This window comes from Pristiophorus japonicus, chromosome 12, assembly GCF_044704955.1.
Source record: "Pristiophorus japonicus isolate sPriJap1 chromosome 12, sPriJap1.hap1, whole genome shotgun sequence".
Classification (NCBI taxonomy): domain Eukaryota; kingdom Metazoa; phylum Chordata; class Chondrichthyes; family Pristiophoridae; genus Pristiophorus; species Pristiophorus japonicus.
The window spans coordinates 104986068-105013257 of record NC_091988.1 but is presented as its reverse complement, the minus strand read 5'-3'; the positions used below and the strand labels follow the sequence as shown (position 1 = coordinate 105013257).

Here is a 27190-nt window from a genome sequence, read left to right as displayed (position 1 = left end):
CAGCACTTTTAGCTTTAGTATTCTTTTAATAAACCTTGTTATTGCAGTAAAAAAGGACGGGTGTTGTTCATTTTGATTTCTAACCCTAGCTGCCCAACATTCAGCCCATTCACCCTATTCTTAAATCGTGCAGAATGGTATGTTGCCTCCCTGGTGCAAGGGTCAAGTATGTCTCGGAGCGGGTGCAGGACATTCTGAAAAGGGAGGGTGAACAGCCAGTTGTCGTGGTACATATAGGTACCAACGATATAGGTAAAAAAACGGGATGAAGTCCTACGAGACTAATTTAGGAAGCTAGGAGCTAAATTAAAAAGTAGCACCTCAAAAGTAGTAATTTCAGGATTGCTACCAGTGCCACGTGCTAGTCAGAGTAGGAATGGCAGGATAGCTCAGATGAATATGTGGCTTGAGCAGTGGTGCAGAAGGGAGGGATTCAAATTCCTGGGACATTGGAACCGGTTCTGGGGGAGGTGGGACCAGTACAAACCGGACGGTCTGCACCTGGGCAGGACCGGAACCAATGTCCGAGGGGGAGTGTTTGCTAGTACTGTTGACGAGGAGTTAAACTAATATGGCAGGAGGATGGGAGCCTATGCAGGGAGGCAGAGGGAAATAAAAGGGAGACAGAGGCAAAAGATAGAAAAGAGAATAGTAAAAGTGGAGGGCAGAGAAACCTAAGGCAAAAAACAAAAAGTGCCACATTACAGCAAAATTCTAAAGGGGCAAAGTGTGTTAAAAAGACAAGCCTGAAGGCTCTGTGCCTCAATGCGAGGAGTATTCGGAATAAGGTGGACGAATTAACTGCACAAACAGCAGTTAACGGATATGATGTAATTGGCGTCACGGAGACATGGCTCCAGGGTGACCAAGGCTGGGAACTCAACATCCAGGGGTATTCAACATTTAGGAAGGATAAACAGAAAGGAAAAGGAGGCGGGCTGGCATTGCTGGTTAAAGAGGAAATTAATGCAATACTAAGGAGGGATATTAGCTTGGATGATGTGGAATCGGTATGGGTGGAGCTGCGGAATACCAAAGGGCAGAAAACGCTAGTGGGAGTTGTGTTCAGACCACCAAACAGTAGTAATGAGGTTGGGGACAGCATCAAGCAAGAAAAAAGGGATGTGTGCAATAAAGGTACAGCAGTTATCATGGGCGACTTTAATCTACATATTGGGCCCAAGTTTCCACACGATAAAAAACGGGCGCCCCTCCGAGCTGGGCGCCTATTTTTCGCGCCTAAAACGGCGCCTAAAAAAAAAATTATGATTCTGGAGCGTTTTGCAGCTCCTTGTCTGCCTGGCGCGGCGCCCAGGGGGGCGGAGCCTATACTCGCGCCGATTTTGTAAGTGGGAGGGGGCGGGTACTATTTAAATTAGTTTTTTTCTTGCCGGCAACGCTGCGTGTGCGCGTTGGAGCGTTCGCGCATGCTCAGTGTGAAAAAAACATTGGCACTCAGCCATTTTTGTAGTTCTTTGTAGCTGTTTAGTTTTTGAACATTTTTTTAATAAAAGCACATTGCCATCAGCACTTGCAGCCTTCTCACTGTCTCCTCTCTCTCCCCCCCCCCCCCACCGCGGGAAGAACGGGCGCCTTCTACTCCCCCTCCCCGCGGGAAAGAACGGGCACCTCCTCTCTCTCCCTCCCCCCGCGGGCAGAATAGGCCCCTTCCTCCCCCCCCCGGCGGAAAAGAACGGGCGCCTCAGGCTGACTACAGAATTCTCCGTGCCTGAAGCACTTTCACACAGGTAGGAAGACGGTTTATTTAATCTTTTCTTTGCTTACAAATGTTTATTCAGGTTGGATTTATTTGTATAATATTTGTAGAAGTATAAATAAGGATTTATTGTAGAATTTAATGAGTTCCCTCCCCCCCCCACCTCGTTCTGGACGCCTAATTTGTAACCTGCGCCTGATTTTTTAATGTGTAGACAAGGTTTTTTCAGTTCGACAAAAATCTTCACTTGCTCCATTCTACTTTAGTTTGGAGTCCGTTTTCACTGTGGAAACTTTCAAATCAGGCGTCAGTGGCCGGACACGCACCCTTTTGAAGAAAAAATTCTGTTCCAAAGTAGAACTGTTCTACCTGACTAGAACTGCAGAAAAAAAAATGTGGAGAATTGCGATTTCTAAGATAGTCCGTTCTCCACCAGTTGCTCCTAAAAATCAGGCGCAAATCATGTGGAAACTTGGGCCCATTGATTGGGCTAACCAAACTGGTAGCAATGCAGTGGAGGAGGATTTCCTGGAGTGTATTAGGGATGGCTTTCTAGACCAATATGTCGAGGAATCAACTAGAGAACTGACCATCCTAGAGTGGGTGATGTGTAATGAGAAGGGACTAATTAGCAATCTTGTTGTGCGAGGCCCCTTGGGGAAGAGTGACCATAATATGGTAGAATTCTTCATTAAGATGGAGAGTGACACAGTTAATTCAGAAACTAGGATCCTGAACTTAAGGAAAGCTAACTTCGACAGTATGAGGCATGAATTGGCTAGAATAGACTGGCAAATGATACTTAAAGGGTTGACGGTTGATAGGCAATGGCAAACATTTAAAGATCACATGGATGAACTTCAACAATTGTCCATCCCTGTCTAGAGTAAAAATAAAACGGGGAAGGTGGCTCAACCATGGCTAACAAGGAAAATTACGGATAGTGTTAAATCCAAGGAAGAGGCATATAAATTGGCCAGAAAAAGCAGCAAACCTGAGGACTGGGAAAAATTTAGAATTCAGCAGAGGAGGACTAAGGGTTTAATTAAGAGGGGGAAAATAGAGTACGAGAGGAAACTTGCTGGGAACATCAAAACTGACTGCACAAGCTTCTATCGATATGTGAAGAGAAAAAGATTAGTGAAGACGAACGTAGGTCCCTTGCAGTCGGATTCAGGTGAATTTATAATGGGGAACAAAGAAATGGCAGACCAATTGAACAAATACTTTGGTTCTGTCTTCACGAAGGAAGACACAAATAACCTTCTGGATGTACTACGGGACCGAGGGTCTAGTGAGAAGGAGGAACTGAAGGATATCCTTATTAGGCGGGAAATTGTGTTAGGGAAATTGATGGGATTGAAGGCCGATAAATCCCTGAGGCTTGATAGTCTGCATCCCAAAGTACTTAAAGAAGTGGCCCTAGAAATAGCATTGGTGATCATTTTCCAACAGTCTATCGACTCTGGATCAGTACCTATGGACTGGAGGGTAGTTAATGTAACACCCCTGTTTAAAAAAGGAGGGAGAGAGAAAACGGGTATTTATTGACCGGTTAGCCTGACATCAGTAGTGGGGAAAATGTTGGAATCAATCATTAAGGATGAAATAGCAGTGCATTTGGAAAGAGGTGACATGATAGGTCCAAGTCAGCATGGATTTGTGAAAGGGAAATCATGCTTGATAAATCTTCTGGAATGTTTTGAGGATGTTTCCAGTAGAGTGGACAAGAGAGAACCAGTTGATGTGGTGTATTTGGACTTTCAGAAGGCTTTCGACAAGATCCCACACAAGAGATTAATGTGCAAAGTTGAAGCACACGGGATTGGGGGTAGTGTGCTGACATGGATTGAGAACTGGTTGGCAGACAGGAAGCAAAGAGTAGGAGTAAATGGGTACTTTTCAGAATGGCAGGCAGTGACTAGTGGGCTACTGCAAGGTTATGTGCTGGGGCCTCAGCTGTTTACATTGTACATCAGTGATTTAGATTAGGGGATTAAATGTAGTTTCTCCAAATTTGTGGATGACACTAAGTTGGGTGGCAGTGTGAGCTGCGTGGAGGATGCTATGAGACTGCAGGGTGACTTGGACAGGTTAGGTGAGTGGGCAAATGCATGGCAGATGCAGTATAATGTGGATAAATGTGAGGTTATCCACTTTGGTGGTAAAAACAGAGAGACAGACTATTATCTGAATGGTGACAAATCAGGAAAAGGGGAGGTGCAACAAGACCTGGGTGTCATGGTACATCAGTCATTGAAGGTTGGCATGCAGGTACAGCAGGCGGTTACGAAAGCAAATGGTATGTTGGCCTTCATAGCGAGGGGATTTGAGTACAGGGGCAGGGAGGTGTTACCGCAGTTGTACAGGGCCTTGGTGAGGCCACACCTGGAGTATTGTGTACAGTTTTGGTCTCCTAACTTGAGGAAGGACATTCTTGCTATTGAGGGAGTGCAGCGAAGGTTCACCAGACTGATTCCCGGGATGGCGGGACTGACATATCAAGAAAGACTGGATCAACTGGGCTTGTATTCACTGGAGTTCAGAAGAATGAGAGGGGATCTTATAGAAACGTTTAAAATTCTGACAGGTTTAGACTGGTTAAATGCAGGAAGAATGTTCCCAATGTTGGGGAAGTCCAGAACCAAGGGTCACAGTCTAAGTATAAGGGGTAAGCCATTTAGGACCGAGATGAGGAGCAACTTCTTCACCCAGAGAGTGGTGAACCTGTGGAATTCTCTACCACAGAAAGTTGTTGAGGCCAATTCATTAAATATATTCAAAAAGGAGTTAGATGTAGTCCTTACTACTCGGGGGATCAAGGGGTATGGCGAGAAAGCAGGAATGGGGTACTGAAGTTGAATGTTCAGCCATGAACTCGTTGAATGGCGGTGCAGGCTTGAAGGGTCGAATGGCCTACTCCTGCACCTATTTTCTATGTTTCTATGTTCTTGCTATTGAGGGAGTGCAGCGAAGGTTCACCAGACTGATTCGGATGGCTGGACTGTCATATGAGGAGAGACTGGATCAACTGGGCCTTTATTCACTGGAGTTTAGAAGGATGAGAGGGGATCTCATAGAAACATATAAGATTCTGACGGGACTGGACAGGTTAGATGCGGGAAGAATGTTCCCGATGTTGGGAAATCCAGAAGCAGGGGACACAGTCTTAGGATAAGGGGTAGGTCATTTAGGACTGAGATGAGGAGAAACTTCTTCACTCAGAGAGTTGTGAACCTGTGGAATTCCCTGCCGCAAAGAGTTGTTGATGCCAGTTCATTGATTATATTCAAGAGGGAGTTAGATATGTCCCTTACGGCTAAAGCGATCAAGGGGTATGGAGAGAAAGCAGGAAAGGGGTACTGAGGGAATGATCAGCCATGATCTTATTGAATGGTGGTGCAGGCTCAAAGGGCCGAATAGCCTACTCCTGCACCTATTTTCTATGTTTCTATGTTCCTTTCAAGAGATAATGTTATGGATGTTTGGTCTTTTGATCAACTATTCTCAGTCATGAGAGTCAGTAACACGAGCATTCATGCGTTAAAAATAAACAACTGTCCTCTATTGGATACGAAACGTAAGTCTTGGAAGCATATTGATGTGATTTTAATAACCATGTGCATTGTTAGTACACTGACAACGCATGTTGGACTGTACTTTAACTGCCACAAAATAAGTGTACAAGCAACAATAAGACACAAGTAAGCAGAACGAAAGCACAAATGAAAAGATTTATTTTTTCTGTGTTTTATGCAGTTTATCACATTGAGCGACCAGTGTTTGGGGTGAACGATTTTCGATATCATTGAGGGAAACAGATATTTGCCAGATAGTCGGAGGTGATGTTTGTGAGGTGTTTTAGTGCTGATTATTGTGGTCCGTCAACCAGGTCCAAACGATGGAAAATTCCCCTCTCTGCAATTGGTGATTGGAGACTTGACATAGGCAAGCACTTCCTTAGACAGTTTGAAAACCAGTGATTGCTTCCATTATAGGTAGCAAGGAGCAGGAAAAATCTTTTGAAATCCTGTAAATAACTGAAAAAAGAATGGTTTTGGGGAGGGATGATTTTATTTTTAAAGTACTTGTGTAAAGTCCTGTACCCTCAGTACAGATTCACACGAGGCATGTAGTGAAGTCAAGGTCACTCTGGACCTGCACCTTTATTTCACAGCTCTGGAATGCTGCACTTGCCTGAGACCTGCCCTTATATACCTGTCTCTTGCAAGTGCACCCCTGGTGGTAAGGTATGCTGGTGGTTATAGGTCATATCTTATTACAGTCATGTATAGCATGTTAGGATACAGTTATATCTAATAATGTAAGATACATGACATCACCCTCCCCCAGGGTCTTATTGTCTTTATAGGTTCAGTCTCTCAGGTGGTCTACGCTCTCGCGTGGAGCGTCTGAATGGTGGTTCAGATGTTTGCCTTGGTGTCTGTTTTTCTTTGGGTGTGGTTGCTGGTATCTCGCCTGGGCTGTCTGTTTCGATTGGTGTGATTGTTGTTGACTCGCCTGGGCTGTCTGTTGGGATTGCCTTTTCCTCAGGTTGTTCCCTCTGTCTGTCCACCAGGTGTGTTGCGAGTTCCACAATGTAGTCTGCCTCTGGTTCCGCAGTGTTGTTGGTAAATCTGCTTTTGACTTGGTCTACATGCCTCCGGCAGGTTTTGCCATTATCCACTTGTACTACCAGTAGCCTGTTTCCTTCCTTGCCCGTTACTGTCCCTGCAAGCCATTTGGGAGCCCTGCCATAGTTTAGTACAAACACTTTGTCCCCTATCTCATTCCATCTCCCCCTCGAATTTCTGTCATGGTACTCAGTCAGCTTACGGTGCTTTGCCTCAACGATTTCGTGCATGTCTGGGAGGATTAATGAGAGTCTTGTTTTTAAAGTCCTTTTCATCAACAGTTGCGCGGGGGGATCCCAGTCAGCGAGTGTGGACGAGATCTGTATGCCAGCAGCAGTCGCGACAGGCGACCCTGCAGCGTGGGACCTTGGATTTTAAGCATGCCTTGTTTAATGATTTGCACTGCTCTCTCCGCCTGGCTGTTGGAGGCCGGCTTGAATGGTGCCGTCTTGACGTGATTTATGCCGTGGTCAATTATAAAGTCTTGGAATTCTGCGCTGGTGAAGCACGGACCATTGTCACTGACCAATATGTCAGGGATTCCGTGCGTTGCAAACATGGTTGCGAGGCTCTCCACAGTGGTGGAGATTGTGCTCGAGTTTAAAATGGTGCATTCGATCCACTTTAAAAATGCATCTACAACTACGAGGAACATTTTGCCCATGAATGGGCCCGCATAGTCTACGTGCACCCGCGACCACGGTTTGGTAGGCCATGGCCAGGGGCTCAGTGGAGCCTCCCTGGGGGCATTGCTGAGTTGGGCACAAATGGTGCACCTTCGGATGCAGAGCTCCAGGTCCGCGTCAATACCAGGCCACCAGACGTGAGATCTGGCTATGGCCTTCATGAGAACGATCCCCGGGTGCTCGCGATGGAGCTCCTGGACAAATGCCTCTCTGCCTCACAGAAGCATGACTACTCGGCTGCCCCACATCAGGCAGTCTACTTGTAGTGATAGCTCATGCATGCGCCTGTGAAAGGGTTTTAATTCCTCGGGGCAGGCATCACGAGCCTCTGTCCAGTCACCGGTTAGGACACATTTTTTTACTAAGGATAACGTGAGGTTGCTGGCCGTCCAGGCTCTGATTTGGCGAGCCGTCATGGGCGAACCTGTGGACTCAAAGACATTGGTTGCCATGACTATCTCACAGTCCTGTTCGTCAGACCCTTCCATGGTCGCCAGGGGTAGCCTGCTGAGCGCGTCGGCACAGTTGTCTGTGCCTGGTCTGTGCCTTATGGTATAGTCGTAGGATGCCAGCATGAGTGCCCACCGTTGAATTCGCGCCAAGGCGTTGGCGTTTATTGCCTTGCTCTCAGATAGGAGGGACGTGAGGGGCTTGTGGTTGGTTTCTAACGCGAACTTGGCCCCGAAAAGGTATTGGTGCATCTTTTTGACACCATACACGCACGCGAGCGCCTCCTTCTCTACCATTCCGTACCCGCGCTCCGCCCGCGAAAGTGACCTGGAGGCATAAGCTATGGGTTGTAATTTGCCCGCACTATTGACAGGTTGCAAAACACACCCGACCCCATACTCTGACGCATCGCATGTGAGAACTAGCTTTTTACCTGGCTCAAAGAAAGTCAAAACACCGTTGGAACACAGAAGGTTGTGTGCCTTATTGAAGGCGCGTTCCTGTGCGTCCCCCCAAAACCAATCGCACCCCTTTCTGAGTAGCACGTGGAGAGGCTCCAGCACCGTGCTTAAGTTCTGCATAAAGTTACCAAAGTAATTGAGTAGCTTGGATTCCTCGGTCAATCCTTGCGTCATATACGCAGATGTGAGGTCTAATTTTGAGAAAAGTTTACCTCCAGCCAATGTGGCAAATAAGTCCTCCGCTCTGGGCAGCGGGTACTGGTCCTGTATGGAGACTCTGTTTATGGTAGATTTGTAGTCCCCACAGATTCGTACGGATCCATCAGGCTTCATGACTGGGACGATGGGACTTGCCCAGTCGCTAAATTCCACAGGTGATATAATGCCTTCCCGCAGAAGCCTGTCTAGTTCGTGTTCAATCTTTTCCCTCATCACATAGGGTACAGCTCCGGCCTTGTGATGGACCGGTCTAGCATCCTGTGTGATGTAGATTTTGACTTTGGCCCCTTTGAAAGTGCCCACACCTGGCTGAAAGAGATGTTCAAATCGCTTTATAACTGTTGAGCAGGAGGTCCGTTCCTCTAATGACATGGCATGGACATCATCCCATTTCCAGTTTAGTTTGCCAGCCAGCTTCTCCCCAGCAGTGCTGGGGGGTCTCTGGGGACAATCCACAGGGGAAGTCGGTTCACTGTCCCTTTGTGTGTGACGGAGAGCATGGCACTGCCGAGGACTGGTACGATTTCTTTGGTATAGGTCCTTAGTTTGGTGTCGACCCTTGTGAGTTTTGGTCTGTCTCTTTTATGCGGCCACAGTTGTTCAAATTGTTGAGCGTCCATGAGAGATTGACTCGCTCCCATATCCAGCTCCATGTTGACAGCTATCCCGTTGAGTAGGACCCTCATCATTATAGGAGGCGTCCTGTTGTAAGAGCAGCGGCCATTGATCGTGTTGACCCGCTGTACACCGGTTTCCCGGGTACTGTCCCCACCATCTTCTGGTCCGCTTTCTGACCCATCCGATTCGTATACCAGCCGAGCTGCCGTTTTTTTGCACATAAGAACATAAGAACGTGGAACAGGACATCTAGCCCCTCGAGCCTGCTCCGCCATTCAACAAGATCATGGCTGATCTGGCCATGGACTCAGCTCCACTTACCCGCCCACTCCCCGTAACCCTTAATTCCCTTATTGGTTAAAAATCTATCTATCTGTGACTTGAATACATTCAATGAGCTAGCCTCAACTGCTTCCTTGGACAGAGAATTCCACAGATTCACAACCCTCTGGGAGAAGAAATTCCTGCTCAACTTGGTTTTAAATTGGCTCCCCTGTATTTTGAGGCTGTGCCCCCTAGTTCTAGTCTCCCCGACCAGTGGAAACAACCTCTCTGCCTCTATCTTGTCTATCCCTTTCATTTATTTTAAATGTTTCTATAAGATCACCCCTCATCCTTCTGAATTCCAACGAGTAAAGACCCAGTCTACTCAATCTATCATCATAAGATAACCCCCTCATCTCCGGAATCAGCCTAGTGAATCGTCTCTGTACCCCCTCCAAAGCTAGTTTATCCTTCCTTAAGTAAGGTGACCAAAACTGCACGCAGTACTCCAGGTGCGGGCCTCACCAATACTCTATACAGTTGCAGCAGGACCTCCCTGCTTTTGTACTCCATCCTCTCGCAATGAAGGCCAACATTCCATTCGCCTTTCTGATTACCTGCTGCACCTGCAAACTAACTTTTTAAGACTCTACGCAGGGGTCCTCCCACTATTCATCGGGGACTTGGCCTGGAGGGTGGTGCACGGAGCAGTGCCGTGCAACAAATTTTTAAGCCGGTTCACGGACTCCCAGGCCGCCTGCAATTTCTGCGGTCTGGAGGAGTCCGTGTTCCATGTTTTTATGGAGTGCACAAGGTTGCAGCCCCTGTTCCACTATTTGAAGGGGCTGCTCCTGAAATTCTGGCTGCACTTCAGTCCCACTCTCCTGATCTTTGGGCACCCTGTGCGGAGGGGAGCGGGTAGGTCCGAAGGCCTCCTCGTAGGACTGCTCCTGGGCACGGCCAAGGGTGCCATCAGCCGGTCCAGGCAGCGGGCGGTCGAGGGGGTCGTTCAACCTGACTGCCTGCCTCTCTTCCGCTCTTACATCCGGTCCAGGGTGTCCTTGGAGATGGAGCACGCGGTGTCCACCGGTACGCTCGCGGCCTTCCGCGAGAGGTGGGCACCGGAGGGACTGGAGTGCATCATCACGCCCGGCAACCAAATTTTAATTTGATTTTACGTTTTTAAGTTTAATTTGTTTTAATTGCCGGTGCTTTTAGTGTCCCCCTTTCCTTTTATAGGGGGCACTGGGGAAAATTGTGAATTTAGTGCCCAAAAAAAAACCAAAAAAGAAAAACACAAAAAAAAAAGGGGGGGGAAAAAAAGGGCCTTGTAAATGTCTGGAGTGTCACCCAGGTCGGGTGGCACCGTTTAATGTTTTTATGTTTTGCAGGTAAACTCAAAAGAGTTTCATGCACAAGCATCCGGTCCAGGGTGTCCTTGGAGATGGAGCACGCGGTGTCCACCGGTACGCTCGCGGCCTTCCGCGAGAGGTGGGCACCGGAGGGACTGGAGTGCATCATCACGCCCGGCAACCAAATTTTAATTTGATTTTACGTTTTAAAGTTTAATTTGTTTTAATTGCCGGTGCTTTTAGTGTCCCCCTCCCCTTTTATAGGGGGCACTGGAAAAAATGTGATTTTAGCGCCCCAAAAAAAAACCACAAAAAAAAGAAAAACACAAAAAAGAAAAAAGGGGCCTTGTAAATGTCTGCTCTGTCATCCAGGGCGGGTGGCACGGTTTAATGTTTTATGTTTTACAGGTAGACTCTAAAAGAGTTTCATGCACAAGAACCCCGAGGTCCCTCTGCATCGCAGCATGTTGTAATTTCTCCCCATTCAAATAATATTCCCTTTTACTGTTTTTTTTCCCCAAGGTGGATGACCTCACACTTTCCGACATTGTATTCCATCTGCCAAACCTTAGCCCATTCGCTTAACCTATCTAAGTCTCTTTGCAGCCTCTCTGTGTCCTCTACACAACCCGCTTTCCCACTAATCATGCAGGCCAAATGCCCTGTATATTCACAATTTCTGCAAACAGCCTGCTGAAATCGACATCCCCTTGACGAGTGCCCACCCCCACACCTCCAGCACAGACCTGTTCCCATTGTTCAAAGAGTTTCCAAAGGATGAGCTGCGTCTGGCTGATCTCTCTTGAGCTTCTCTCAGTTTGTAGTTGATTGCTCGCATTGTGGGTTGATGAGGTGTGAACGGCCGTTCCTGTGGCCTTGATGGCTTCTGCCTGCTGTCGAGAACCTGTTCTCCCGGTTTTGTCTGTGTGTGGGAGGAGCAGCTTATTTAGTGCTGTGAACTTCTTGTTCCAATATTTCGTTAGTTGTCGTACCTGCATTGTAAATCAACCTCGTTTCTTCTCCCCCTACCAAGAATGTCTGTGCAACCATTGCTGCTGCCTCTAAGGTCAGGTTCTTGGTCTCTATGAGCTTTCGGAATATACCTGCGTGGCCTATTCCTTCAATGAAAAAGTCTCTCAGCATTTCTCTCCTCAGTTCATCGGAGAACTCACATAAACTAGCCAACCTCCGAAGTTCCGCCACGAAGTCGGGTATGCTCTGGCCCACACAGTGTCTGTAGTTGTAGAACTTGTGTCTGGCCATGTGTAGGCTGCTCGCTGGCTTCAGGTGGTCTCTTACCAGTGTGCTCAATTCTTCAAACGACTTGCTTACTGGTTTCTCGGGTGCCAACAGATCCTTCATTAAAGTGTATGTTTTCGAGCCACAGCTGGTCAAGAGATGGGCTCTTCTCTTGTCTGCCTTATCGTCGCCTAACCAGTCTTTGGTTACAAAGCTTTGCTGGAGCCTTTCTTTCAAGTCCTTCCAATTGTCTCCCGCATTGTACTTTTCATCTGATCCGTTGTTCGCCATTCTGTGGATTCTGTAATCCCATAACCCGTCGCCACTGTAAAGTCCTGTCCCCTCAGTACAGATTCACACGAGGCATGTAGTGAAGTCAAGGTCACTCTGGACCTGCACCTTTATTTCACAGCTCTGGAATGCTACACTTGCCTGAGACCTGCCCTTATATACCTGTCTCTTGCAAGTGCACCCCTGGTATAAGCTATGCTGGTGGTTACAGGTCATATCTTATTACAGTCATGTATAGCATGTTAGGATACAGTTATATATAATAATGTAAGATACACGACAACTTGAATCTTAATCAAATCCTGAAAGTTCACCATGGGAGGTGGAACAGTTTTTTTTTTTATCATGTAAATAACTGGGAATACGGTTTTGGAGAGCGAAACAAGTTTTGTAAAATGGTTGGTGATGTTGCAAATATATTTGAGGCCTGTATCTTTCAATATCATGAAGGTCTGGATAATCACTGACTGCTTCAGTAAATTTGCTTTGTTAAAGTGATGGGTGATTCACTTCACTTTTGTGCCATCCTCTATTTTCCCAAATTTCCTTTTCAGCCCAATTCGTTCCACTATCAAACTTGACTATAAAATCTTGACATTGTTAAACCGAGGCCCCGTCTGCTCTCAAGTGGACATAAAAGATGCCATGGCACTATTTCGAAGAAGAGCAGGGGAGTTATCCCCGGTGTCCTGGCCATTATTTATCCCTCAATCAACATAACAAAAACAAATTATCTAGTCATTATTACATTGCTGTTTGAGGGAACTTGCTTGTGTGCAAATTGGCTGCTGCGTTTCCTACATTACAACAGTGACTACACTCCAAAAGTACTTAATCGACTGTAAAGTGCTTTGAGATGTCCGGTGGGCGTGATATTTTTATAAATCCAAGTCTTTCATTTATGAAGGAAACACATTTTTTCCTGACTCTGGATATTACCCTGCGCAAGCGATTTCTGTTTTCTTCTGCAATTATTTTACTCCAGTGATATATTCCTAATCATAGAATACATATCTATAGAGAATTTTGGGTGCAGTCCAGTTTTTAATCACTTGGTTGGAAGTAGACCAGCTGAATGAATACCTACGTTGCTGTATTTGTTATGTAACTTTAATGGGGACAGTTGAATCACTTCTGTCCAAGTTTTAATTGCAAGTGCAATCGGTGACACAAATATTTGATATTAGCCACCTGGCTTTGAGAAGGGGACCAAGCTAATTGGATGTGATTTTTATCTGAGAGTAAAGCAGCAGGAGGTATCTATAAAGAATTGCACTACTTTTTAAATACAGTTGTGTTTTTGTAAATTTATGACATTGTTTGAAGATTTCTCCGTACTCGCAGCATTTGAAGCAGTTTACTTTCACCTCAACCTTTAGACTCCTAGTGGGGTAATTCCATTTAACCCTGGACAATTTTTCATAACTTTATGGCCCCAAGTTTCCACATGATTTGCGCCTGATTTTTAGGAGCAACTGGTGAAGAACGGACTATCTTAGAAATCGCAATTCTCCACATTTTCTTTCTGCAGTTCTAGTCAGATAGAACAGTTTCACTTTGGAACAGAATTTTTTCTTCAAAAGGGGGCGTGTCCGGCCACTGACGCCTGATTTCAAAGTTTCCACAGTGAAAACGTACTCCAAACTAACTTAGAATGGAGCAAGTGAAGATTTTTGTAGAACTGAAAAAACCTTGTCTACACATTAAAAAATCAGGCGCAGGTTACAAATTAGGCGTCCAGAACGAGGTGGGGGGGGTAGGGGGGAAGTCATTAAATTCTATAATAAATCCTTATTTATACTTATACAAATATTATACAAATAAATCCAACCTGAATAAACATTTATAAGCAAAGAAAAGATTAAATAAACCATCTTCCTACCTGTGTGAAAGTGCTTCAGCCAGGGAGAATGCTGCAGGAAGCCTCACAAGTTGAGGCAGCCATTCCCGCGGGGGGGGGGGGGGGGAGGAGAGGAGGAAGCCGTTCCCGACGGGGGGGGGTGTGGGGGAGGGAGTGCGGGCCCGACCGACCGACCGAACGCAATGGGGGAGGAGGAAGCCGTTCCCGACGGCGGGCGGGGGGGGGGAAGGAGACAGTGAGAAGGCTGCAGGAAGCCTCACAAGTTGAGCAGCCATTCACCGACGGCAGGGGGGGGAGGCCGTCGGGAAACGGCTGCCTCAACTTTCTGAGGCTTCCTGCAGCCTTCTCACTGCTGCAAGAAGCCTCAGTGTTGATGGCAATGTGCTTTTATTAAAAAATGTTCAAAAATTAAACAGCTACAAAGAACGACAAAAATGGCCGAGTGCCAATGTTTCCTTCACACAGCGCGTGCGGGGCGCTCCAGAATTGCGCGGTTTTTTTTCGGCACGAAAAATGGGCGCCCGGCTCGGAGGGGCGCCCGTTTTGTAGCGTGTGGAAACTTGGGGCCAATAAGCTGAATTGAAATAACAGTTACAATTTTCTTGGTTAAAAGTTTCTGCTATATTTCTCATTGAGAATATTTTGAGCAGTTTATCAAATAGCACATTGTTGGTTATTCTAGTGCTGTCAGGAATAGTATCACAACACTAGAAGTTTAAACATAATTTACAATGCATAGCATAAAATAGTGAGTGCTATAAATCCAGTGTTACTAATGAAGTCACTCTCCGTTGTGCATGGTGCTTCTCTCTAACATAAGAAATAGGGCAGGAGTAGGCCATATGGCCCATCAGGCCTGCTCCGCCATTCAATAAGACCATGGCTGATCTTCGACCTCAACTCCACTTTGCTGCCTTATCCCCATATCCCTTTATTCCCCTAGACTCCAAAAATCTATCTATCTCAGCCTTGAATATACTCAACAACTAAGCATCCACAGCTCTCTGGGGCAGAGAATTCCAAAGATTCACAACCCTCTGAGTGAAGAAATTCTTCCTCATCTCAGTCTTAAAAGGATGACCCCTCATTCTGAGATTATGCCCCCTTGTTCTAGACTCTCCAACCAAGGGAAACAACCTCTCAGCATCTATCCTCAGAATTTTATCTGTTTCAAAGAGATTACCTCTTATTCTTCTAAACTCCAGAGAGTATAGGCCCAATCTCTCCTCATGGGACAACCCTCTCATCCCAGGAATCAATTTAGCGAATCTTCGTTGTACCGCCTCTAAGGCAAGTATATCCTTGCTTGAATAAGGAGACCCAGACTGTGCGCAGTACTCCGGGTGTGGGCTCACCAAGGCCCTGTACAATTGTACAATTGTAGTAAGACTTCCTTACTCTTGCATTCCAACCCGCAAGCAATAAAGGCTAAAATGCCATTTGCCTTCCTCATTGCTTGCTGTATCTACGTGCTAACTCTGTGTGTCTTGTACTGGTGCACCTAAATCTCTCCGAACACCAACATTTAATAGTTTCTCACCATTTCAAAATATTCTGTTTTTCTATTCTTCCTACCAAAGTGAATAACCTCACATTTCCCCACATTATATTCCATCTGCCACTTATTGCCCACTCACTTAACCAGCCCTTTGCAGACTGTCTCTTCCTCACAGCTTACTTTCCCACCTAGCTTTATATCGTCAGCAAATTTGGTTACATTGAACTCGGTCCCTTCATCTAAGTCATTATTATACGTTGTAAATAGCTGAGGCCCCAGCACTGATCCTTGTGGCAAATGGAATGATGACCTTTCTTACAAGGAGGATGGAGTACAAAAGTAGGGAAGTCCTGCTACACCTGGAGTACTGCATACAGTTTTGGTCTCATTTAAGGAAGGATATACTTGCATTGGAGGCAGTTTAGAGAAGGTTCACTAGGTTGATTTCTGAGATGAAGGTGTTGTCTTATGAGGAAAGGTTGAGCAGGTTGGGCCTGTACTCATTCGAGTTTAGAAGAATGAGAGGTGATCTTATTGAAACGTATAAGATTCTGAGGGGGCTTGACAGGTTAGATGCAGAGAGGATGTTTCCCCTTGTGGGGGAGTCTAGAACTAGGGGGCATAGTTTCACAATAAGAGATGAGGAGGAATTTCTTCTCTGAGGGTCGTGAATCTTTGGCATTCTCTACCCCAGAGAGCTGTGGAGCCTGGGTCATTGAATATATATAAGGTGGAGATAGACAGATTTTTGAGCGATTAGGGAGTAAAGGGTTATGGGGAGCGGATGGGAAGTGGAATCGGATCAGCCATGATCTTACTGAATGGCGGAGCAGGCTCGAGGAGCCAAATGGCCTACTCCTGCTTCTAGTTCTTATGTTACAGCCTGCCAATCTGAAAATGACCCTTCTCTGTTTTCTGTGCGTTAACCAATCCTCTATCCATGCTAATACATTACCCCCAACACCATGTGCCCTTATCTTGCGCAGCAACCTTTTATGTGCATCTTATCAAATGCCTTTCTAAAATCCAAATATATTATATCCACTGGTTCCCCTTTATCTACCCTGCTAATACATTTTTCAAACATGATTTCTCTTTCATAAAACCATGTTGACTCTACCTGATCGCATTATGATTTTCTAGGTGCCCTGTTACCACTTCCTTAATAATGGAATCCAGCATTTTCTGACAACTGATTTTAAGCTAACGGGCCTGTAGTTCCGTTTTTGCTCTCCCTCTTGCTGATAGTGATGTGAGGAAAGTCTCCTCTCTACTTGCAAGTCCTGTGTGAAATAAAAACAGAAAATGCTGGAACTACTCAGCCGGTCAGGCAGCATCTGTGGAGAGAGGAATAGAATTAACGTTTCAGGTCAATGGCCTTTCATTGGAACTGGAAGAAGTTAGAGCTTTAACAGTTTATAAGCAAGTACAGAGGCAGGGAAAAGGGCTAGGGATGGTCCGTGATCGGATTGGTGGCAGGAGTGATTAATTGACAAAAGCGATGAATGGTGCAACGCAAAAGGGGGTGGTAATGGGACAATAAAGGAACAAAAGGTGGGTCCAGGGGAGGTGTAAATGTCAACAACAGAACCATTACCAGCACCTGCAGGTCCCGTATGATGTGAGTTTGGAAATCCTCAGGCCAATGTCTAATGGGTACATCGATATTCTGGAACTGCCTATATAGCTTGACACTAATTGGCACATAATGAGGCCACCAGGGTGACATGGCCCATTCCGATTGTTTTCTGAAGTTGAGGTTAAGGCATATTTTGGGGGCAACATAGAGGATGTTTGCTGTCCAGCTAGACCATGGAGCATTTGGGGCAGCATAGAGGGAATTTTCCTCTACACCTAGTCCGTGCTATGCCGCACCCGGGAGTGCCTGATACAGACCACATTATAAGTACATTCATTCACCATCATTGACCTCTCTCATCATGATAACTATACAATACAGTCGGAAGAATACATTTTTAGAATGGGGAAAACAAAATATGAATGAAATTAATTGTGCTGTGTTTTCAGCAAGGAGAAGAATTGACAGGAAGTTTGCCTGATGGAAGTGCCTCCTTGCAGTGAGGTCAGCAAAGGTGAACACTGTGTCCAGAAGAAATCACCAAAGAAAGATGTCTTCGACCCTGGATTGGTGGACACTGGAAAGACAAAGTCTTCATTGTCTGAAACTGGGCCTATCATTCCGGCTTTGGATCCTGAAATATCCCGGGAATGTTGCCCTGAACTTCCTGAAGGATGGAAGAGAATAGTGAAAGAAAGACAGACTGGGAAGTCAGCAGGAAAATCCGACATTTACATTTTAAGGTGGGAAATATTCTAATTGTTAAATAAATCACAGGTAGTGTCTTTTGTTACACAAGCATGGTGAAGAAATGTAACATTTTTACAGCTAATTTAGATCCTCCCCCTAAAGTCCCTGGACTCACTAATCTCAGGAACCCTCCTAGACCTGAGACTAATGCATCATCATCATCATCATAAGCAGTCCTTCGGGGTCAAGGATGACTTGCTTCCACACCAAAAATGAGTACTCAGATGACCGATGAACTCATTTTAAACGGTGGAAGATTCCTGTGCGTGAATTGTTTTAACATGGGATGACCGTTGCACATCAGCCACCACACGGGCTTGACGGAGCAAGGTCTTGGTCCAGTGGCAAGGGGATCCAGGCTCTGCCGCATGTGCCAATACATACACAAACTCAAACACACCCCTACTGTCCTCCTTCCTTCCTGCTCCCCACAAGACACCTCTCTACATGGAATTCATATTACGCAGTGTGAGCCTCACCACCTCGCTATTGGCCCGTCCTGCGCTTTCCCTTGGTGAATGCACAATGGAAGACCAATGCACAAATGTACCAGTGTACTGTTCCTCCACATAGTGGGTAATCTGATCTTGGACATCTCATCGGGGGGAAGGCACGGGAGAAAATTGGAGGAATACACGCCGGGCACATTGATGCCCCTTCAAGGGGCCACTTCAAAAGTAAAATCAGCAGTAGACTCGGAGCAGTCACGGGCAAGGAAGGGAAAACAAAACCCATGTCTGCACTTCATTCATTCCAACCAACTGCCAGAGACAGTGGAACATTAAAGAACTTCTCCAAGATCAATACCGATGAAGAAGGATATTCCGCCCATGTGACGCATCCTTCCATGATTCTCCTGGGCCTCCACTAATCGATCAGTGGGTAAATGCACTGCCTTAGGTGGAGCTGAGCCAGACAGTTCAAGGAGACCCAGGTTCTAGGTGGCCTGTGTTCTGTTAGCGGATCTCAGGGTGGCAGTGGGCCACTACGGTTGGGATCAGTGTGCCTGGGCTGGCAAGGTGAAAAATCAGCTGGAGTTCTATTCATGATCACCGGTCCTGTGATACCTGCTAAAAAATACCAAGGCATGGTTTTGTGTAACATGGTAAGGAGGACTAGGTTTGGCTGTGATGGCTCTGCAGTTGAATAACCTGCAGGAAATTAATGTCCGGGTTCCCACATGCAGAATGAACCCGCACAAGATGCTGCACATGTTAATCGCTGCCTTAAGAAGAGGGAGGGAGAAACATGGGGCAAGGGAGACGAGACTTCGCTGTTACCTGGCGCAAGCTATCTTCAGTTTGGTTCCATTGTATATTCTTGCATATAAGACTGGCTCCCAAAGTTCCACCAGAAAGCTGGAAAATTCCATGACCTTCATCAAAATCCCAGAGCTCCTGTCCACGAAATGTCTCCTTTTCGTGTCGGCTACCACCACAAGTTCATTTTCTTTTTCATTTCAACCTGCCCATTCCTATCCACTGTTGCTCTGCTCCTCCTACACTGCAGTATTTAACTGGCAGCTCACTCTTCCAACTCCAGTCTTACTTCTTGCTGTTAATCTCTTCTTCCTGAAGCCGGGCGTTGGTTGAAAGAGTTTCCATTGAAATATTCCCAGGCTGGAGGACCAGAACACCATCATCATCATCATAGGTAGTCCCTCGTATCGAGGATGACTTGCTTCCACGATGAGCTAATAGATGTTTCAAGGAAGGACCTAATATTCCGGATCCCGAACTACATCCTGAAGGGTGGAAGATGCCTGTGTGTGGATTTTTTTAACCTGTGGTGACCGTTGCACAGCAGCCACCACACGGATTGACAGAGCTAGGTCTTGGTCCAGTGGCAAGGATTACCCAAGACGACTGGAGACCAGCTCTGCTGCACGGACCTAGTGCGCACACATATCGCAGTGTGGGCTGGCCCGTGCTGCCCCTGGCCCCGAACTCACGCCTCCCCTGGACACTGATCAGCTCCTTCGCCCCGACCTGTATCTGCCCACGCTCCAATCACCAACCTGGACCTTGCTGACGTCACTCTTCGTTGCCGTCGCCCTCCTGCACCTGCGAGAAACCATCAGCAGCAGGTCGGGGCCATAAAAAGAGCGCTGTGCGGCCCGTCAGCGTGGAGGCATGCCACTACAGTACTGGTGGGTACAGGTCTGTCGCTGTATAACACTGGGGTACAGTACTGGTGGGTACAGGTCTGTCACTAACACTGGGGTACAGTACCGGTGGGTACAGGTCTGTCACTAACACTGGGGTACAGTATTGGTGGGTACAGGTCTGTCGCTGTATAACACTGGTGTACAGTACTGGTGGGTACAGGTCTGTCACTAACACTGGGGTACAGTACTGGTGGGTACAGGTCTATCACTAACACTGGGGTACAGTACCGGTGGGTGCAGGTCTATCACTAACACTGGGGTACAGTACTGGTGGGTACAGGTTTGTCACTGTATAATGCTGGGGTACAGTACCGGTGGGTACAGGTCTGTCACTAACACTGGGGTACAGGTCTGTCGCTGTATAACACTGGGGTACAGTACCGATGGGTACAGGTCTGTCACTAACACTGGGGTACAGTACCGGTGGGTACAGGTCTGTCGCTGTATAACACTGGGGTACAGTACCGATGGGCACAGGTCTGTCACTAACACTGGGGTACAGTACCGGTGGGTACAGGTCTGTCACTAACACTGGGGTACAGTACTGGTGGGTACAGGTCTGTCACTAACACTGGGGTACAGTACTGGTGGGTACAGGTCTGTCACTAATACTGGGGTACAGTACTGGTGGGTACAGGTCTGTCGCTGTATAACACTGGTGTACAGTACTGGTGGGTACAGGTCTGTCACTAACACTGGGGTACAGTACTGGTGGGTACAGGTCTGTCACTAACACACGGGTACAGTACTGGTGGGTACAGGTCTGTCACTAACACTGGGGTACAGTACTGGTGGGTACAGGTCTGTCGCTGTATAACACTGGTGTACAGTACTGGTGGGTACAGGTCTGTCACTAACACTGGGGTACAGTACTGGTGGGTACAGGTCTGTCGCTGTATAACACTGGGGTACAGTACTGGTGGGTATGGGTCTGTCATTGTTATACATTGACAGATCTGTACCTCCCACTATTGTACCCCAGTGTTACACAATGACAGGCCTGTAACCACCAGGACCATTCCAACAGCTGAAAGGACTGCATGGTACGGTGGTGCAAGAGTCTTCACCTTGGGAGAATTTGCTACGCTGGAAAAGGGACATCTCAGAGAGGATATGATCTGCATGTAGGGGTGCAGTCAAGGTGGCCATTAACCAGTCCAGGCAGCGGCTGATCGAGGGGGTCGTTCGGCCCGACTGCCTGCCTCTCTTCCGCGGGTACATCCGAGCCAGGGTGTTCCTGGAGATGGAGCACGAGGTGTCCACCGGTACGCTCGTGGCCTTCTGTGAGAGGTGGGCGCCGGAGGGACTGGAGTGCATCATCACCCCCGGCAACCAAATTTTAATTTGATTTAAGTTTCTGGTAAAAAGTTAATTGGTTTAATTGTCGGTTTTAGTGCCCCCCCCCCCCCCCCGGTTAACTAAAGGGGCACTTGATTTATGGTTTTACACAAAATAGTTGTCGGGGTTCAGTAGTGCAGTGGTTATGTTACTGGATTAATAGTCCAGAGATTGAGCATTTAAATTCAGTTTTTTAAAAAACCTGGAAATAAAGAGCTGGGATCAGTAAAAGTGAACATATGAAGCTTCTGTTTTGTCATAAAAACCCAACTGGTTCTCTAATGCCCTTTAGGGCAGGAAACCTGCCGTCCTTGCCTGTCCTGGCCTATGTGTGACTCCAGTCACGCACCGTGGCTGAATCTTAACTGCCCTCTGAGGTGGCCAAGCAAGAACGAGAAGGTCCACCTCCATCATCTCAGGGCAACTAGGGAGAGCCAATAAATGTTGGGCCTTGCCAGTGACACCCACATCACGAGAATGAATTAAAAATATATAGGTCACCTGCACTCCCCTATAACCAAAGGAGAAATATCTAATGGCGTGTGTTGCATTCAGAGGTCAGTAAGTTACTAGTCATAAGAGTTCAAGTTTTATTTTAGATTTGCTTGTATATCCCATTTGCCCATAATGTCACCAAAAACAAAATGCAAGCTGGTTTCGAGCAGATATAAGTAATTCAGCACACGTTTAAAATGCAACATTGACCGGGAGGTGTCATTATTGTATGATAAGTTGACATAAGTTTTTATCACAAATATGAACATAATGGCACTATATAAAAATAAGAACAAAATCTATTATTTAAAAATGCGTACCAAATTCCATCTCCTCCCCCTAGCCCAATGATCCCCCACCCTGCTTCACATGAGTCTTGGCCTCGACAATCCTGTTCCAATGCCATTGGGAAATCGACTAGTTTTCTTTATTGGAAGCGAATTGGATGAAGCAATTGTTTGCTCTTTGTATTCCTGAAAAAAGCACGGCTGTTTTGGCTTTATATACATTCAAATTCTTTTATTTAGTCCTCAGGGGAAGCGATTTCGATCTGCAAAGGAGCTGGAAAATTACTTTCAGAGAACTGCTGGAGAGGAAAACCTGAAGGCCAAAGACTTTAACTTCACTGTCTTGTGGCGAGGCTGTGCTCGGGAAAAGGTTGCCCCAGCGAAGCACACAGCACCCCACAGCACCTCACAAGGCCTTGGCACATTGACATCGTCACGTGTAAAGAGAGAGGAGGGACAAGCTGAGGGTATCTGCCCTCGGGGCAAAAGACGGAAGCAGGCAGAGGTTACCAACAACTCCGAGCAGAAACCTAAAAAAGGCACAAAACTGCAAAACCCCAGCAGTCTGAGAAAGAGTTCCAAGAGAGAATGGTCTGCGAGAGCGGGAGAGAAAGAATGGCCATCAGCCGAAGAGAGGGAGCTGGGTGAAGGAACGCTGGCAGACAGAAGAAAAACAAGCCCCAAAGGCGAGAGGAAAGCCAGCAGTCGAAAGTCCAAACAGCAAGCAGCAAAAAGCAAAAAGCTGCTTCTAAAGGAGCAGGCGTTTGAAAGTGAGGACCCAGTGGAACTGAAAGCGGGAGAAGCCGGGGTGCCTGTGGCTGTGGTACCTGAGTTTAACAGGCAGGTGGCGCAGGCGAGCAAGGAGGCCAATGCTGATGCTGTCACATTCCCTGGAGCATCGGATCTAAAACTGGGCATGGGCCCTTCAAACGCACACCGCTCAGAATCAAAGGTTACTTGTGAAGACTCCGACAGAAGCACTAGGGATTCTGATGGGGACAGGTTTACATTGCTGAAAACCCATGGTACTACATTTAAAGGATAATTCTACATTTGCTATCACCGCTGCCAAATGTTCTGTATCTTTTTCTTTCTATTTTTCTTTTTGCCTCAAACCGATTTCACGGTTTCTTAAATTCTCCAAGTGCTTAGTCGCGCTGCGCAACAGTTCCACAGCTCTGGCCAGCCCTCCAGCACCCGAGACAAGCTACTTCAAGTGGACTCGGGCACGAGTCAGGACAGGGCGGCAGACTGTTCAACCGTAATAGCATCGCAGCCAGGCCAGTCCTGTTCTCGCCCGACACCATGCATACTGTTGTACAGCTTTCTTGCTCTTTTCACTTTGTTGCTTTAAACGTCGAATTACACACATACTAAGTTGTAGTAAATGGCAGGATCAGGTCTTTTATTTAAACATTCATACTATACAAACCCAGCATGAAAGCTACTGAGACACAAACACTTCATAAGCCAACTTTCTGCTTGTTCCGATTTCCAGTGGCTGCTTGTGAGGCACACACCTTCCGAGTGTCTAGTGTGTGTGTGGAAAACTCTCATCTTTATACCAAAAAAGCCCTTGAACTTTGTATCGTACGTTTAGACAATTAACATGCAGACGATGTAGAATCAAAATGGCATTGTCCTGAAATCACGACTAACTGCTTTCTGAACTACTGTACACAAACCAGACCGTAGTAACAAAGGTACACTCAAATATTTAACATGCAGATAATGTCATGAATCGTTTCCTCGCATAGTAACAAAGTTACACTCAAATGCTTAACATACAGATAAATAACCAGCTACACATTTCAATGGCTAACTGGCTCCATATTGTCTAGCAGCCTGTTTTGATCCAATCATCCTGTTTTAATTCAATCTTCCAACTTTTAACCCTTTCGATATCTCCAGACCATGCCGAAGCCAAGCGTTTCAGAAATGCGGGCTTGTGCTCCCACACATACCTGTACAGATTGCTGTTTAGGAATCGAGTGAGACTCGGGCTGATCACTTTCTCCCCCCCCCCCCCCCCCCCCCCCAAAACCCAGGAGCACTGAGGTGATTTATGCTGCCTCAACTGTTGCTCCAGGTGAAACCAGTGAACCCAGCACAGGTCAGTAACTGAACCTGGTGATTTCTAGTCTGAATGGCCCAGTGCCACACTCGGCAGTACCTTTCCCCACTAGGCCATTGTAATTCTCATTTTATTTCTACATCTAAGTCCGCTGGCCCATGCTCCAGTCCCCTGCTGCTGCACTTCCGGCAATGCTTGTAAAAGACACCAGGAGATGACACAAGAATTGACCTGGGTGATTGATTTTTCAAAGTACCATCCAGCCTTTGATGAAGCCTTCAACCTGTACACAGGAGTTTACCAGATGAGGCACACTCAGGTGCCAACCTTTCTCATAATAATAATAACTTTTATTTATATAGCGCTTTTAATGTAGTAAAACGTTCCAAGGCGTTTCACAACAGTGTGACAAGACAAACTGATAAATTTGACACCGAGCCACAGAAGAAGAAATTAAGGCAGATAACAAAAAGCTTGTTTAAAGAGGTAGGTTTTAAGGAGCATCTTAAAGGAGGAAAGAGAGGTAGAGAGTCGGAGATGTTTAGGGAGGGAGTTCCAGAGCTTAGGGCCCAAACAGCTGAAGGCACGGCCACCGCTGGTTGAGCAGTTATAATGAGAGATGTTCAAGAGGGCAGAATTTGAGGAGCGCACACATCATGTAGGGCTGTGAGACTTAAAAAGATTATAGAGATAGGGAGGGACAAGGCCATGGAGTAATTTGTAAACAAGGATGAGAATTTTGAAATCGAGGCATTGTTTAACTGGGAGCCAATGTAGGTCAGCGAGCACAGAGGTGACGGGTGATCATGACTTAGTGAGGGTTAGTACACGGGCTGCTGAGTTTTGGATGAACTCAGGTTTACGTTGTGTAGAATGTGGGAGGCCGGCCAGGAGTGAGTTGGAGTAGTCAAGTCTAGAGGTAACAAAGGCATGAGTGAGGGTTTCAGCAGCAGAAGAGCTGAGGCAGGGGCGGAGGCGGGCGATATTAGAGGTAAAAAAAGGCGGTTTTAGTTATGCCGTGGATATGTGGCTGGAAACTAATTTCAGGATCAAATATGACACCTAGGTTGCAAACAGTCTTGTTCACCCTCCGATTGATGCTAGGGAGAGGCACAGTGCCCCAGTATTACTTGCTGTTTTTGGCTCTTTGCTGTTTTTATATTGTTTCTGCTTCCCTGCGAAATGAACAGGAGCAGACACCAGAAAGTAACAGAAGGAGGCCATTCAGCCCCTCGAGCCTGTTGCATAGGAACAGGGGGAGGCCATTCAGTCCCTTGAGCCTATTGCATAGGAACAGGGGGAGGCCATTCAGTCCCTTGAGCCTATTGCATAGGAACAGGGGGAAGCCATTCAGCCCCTCGAACCTGATATATTAGATCAGGGGGAGGCCATTCAGTCCCTCGATCCTGTTACGTTAGAACAGGAGTAGGCCATGCCTATTAGCTATTTAATGAGATTGTGGCTGATCTGTACCTGAACCCCATTTACCCTCCTTTGCTCCATCTCCCTTGATACCTTTTCTAACAAAAATCTAGCAATCTCAGCCTTGAAAGTTTGGATTGAAGGTAGGTTTCAGTAAAGGCATATTGTTAGTCATTTCCTGGTAATATGCTTGGGAACAGGAAATGTGCAGAGACACATGGCAGCTGGCCACTGAGCTCAGCACTCCCCCTACAAGGAACACTTATACTGAGGCACCATTGGGTAGTAGGATCTGCCTTCTTACATACAATCCCCCAAAATCAACTGTGAGGAGCACAAGTATTTTCCTGCAGTGGAGCAAGAGTTAATCCTAACCCTTCTCGTATCCATCCCAGCGGCTGATTAATAGAATCCTTGGTGGAGCACAAGACCCTGGCTGTGGGTGGCTGGTTAACTGAGGGAAGAGAGGTAGCAATTCAAACTGCTGCCTTAATGTCACATTCACTCTTACTGTGAGTTTCCATTGCTCTTGATTGATTTATTATTACAAAGTGAGTTTTTAATTGCCATTTGACAGTGCCAATCTGCATTCCTGCTAATCACAAATACCTGAGATCTCGTAACTGCTCAAACCCAATTGGGTCCTTCTTTTACATAGAGAATCAGCATTCTCCAAGAGTGAAGCAGGACAGGAGGAAAACCAGTCCGTACTTTTCCAGGAAATATTCCAAAGAAGGTACAGAGTGTGATTGTTATCCAGCTTGTTATGTAATGTGAAATGGCACTGACCAGTGGTATGAGCGTTCCGTGTATGTTTGCAGCATCCAGCCCTCCGCAGCGGAAAGCCTTCGCCAAGTGGACGCCTCCTCGTTCACCGTTTAAACTGGTCCAAGAGACGCTCTTTCATGATCCCTGGAAGCTTCTTATTGCAACCATATTTCTTAACAAAACCTCTGGTGAGTTAGCCTGAGTGAGTGACACGAGATACCTCGAAGCTGGCAGTGAGAGGGTCAGGTCTGGGTTAGTCAGCTACACCTACTATTGGAGCCTGTTCAGTAGAGACTGATTTATTGACGCTATAATGAAAAACGATCTCACGCTTCTGAGCTTTTATGCTAACAGGCACAGTCTGATTCTGGTGTTCAAGTGCTGCAGAATGGCCTGTGGCCACGCATCCAACCCCCTCCGACCCAGACCCAACCCACCCCTCCCCAGACCCAGGATCCCCCTCACACCCAACTCCGCCCCCTTGCGCCCACGCAGTGAGTTTCCTGTTTGCAGCAGGTTACTCGAGGGAGGCGCCATGGTATCCGGTCACTTCTCTATGGGAAGCCGGGTCATGCCGGATCACTGCTGCACATCCCGGGTGGCACTTACCAGGCAGCAGATCCCTAGAGAGGGCCGGCTGACCAACCATTCTCTCTCCTAGTGCTATGGGCTATAATGTAGAGGGAGAAGGGGATAGTGCCATCGAGGAAGATCCTTCACAAGGACTGCAGGGATTCAAGATGGTGGCCCACCACCATCTTAGGGCTAATAAAGGCAGCCTCAAAAATAAAAATATTAGGCAACAAAATCAAATTTAACAAGTTGTTTATTAATAGAAAACTCTTAATAATCCTGCTGAATTTTTACCAACATCAGCAATATCCGTTTCAAAACATTCTTATCAGTAGGCAATGGGTGAACACACTGTCCTTTCACCTCTGGCACCTGGATTGTTGTCCAGCCCGGAAACACAGATTTTGAGTTATCTTAACCCATTTTCTAAAGTGATACAAGTTCACA

At 46.6% G+C, this 27190-nt stretch overlaps 1 protein-coding gene across 3 annotated transcripts in view; it reads left to right on the top strand.

Moving 5' to 3' along the window:
• The window catches only part of mbd4 (methyl-CpG binding domain protein 4), a 41032-nt gene that overhangs the window by 1610 nt on the left and 12232 nt on the right, over positions 1 to 27190 (top strand). The window contains exons 1-5 of one of the 3 annotated variants that reach the window (XM_070895826.1): positions 1695 to 1748; positions 17319 to 17612; positions 22147 to 22931; positions 26061 to 26138; positions 26224 to 26358. In XM_070895826.1, coding sequence (XP_070751927.1) covers positions 17350 to 17612; positions 22147 to 22931; positions 26061 to 26138; positions 26224 to 26358 — 1261 coding nt within the window. In that variant the 5' untranslated portion in view covers positions 1695 to 1748; positions 17319 to 17349. Of the gene's footprint in view, positions 1 to 1694; positions 1749 to 17318; positions 17613 to 22146; positions 22932 to 26060; positions 26139 to 26223; positions 26359 to 27190 lie in introns of those variants that run through there. The other 2 variants (XM_070895825.1, XM_070895827.1) reach the window with 2 other exon arrangements.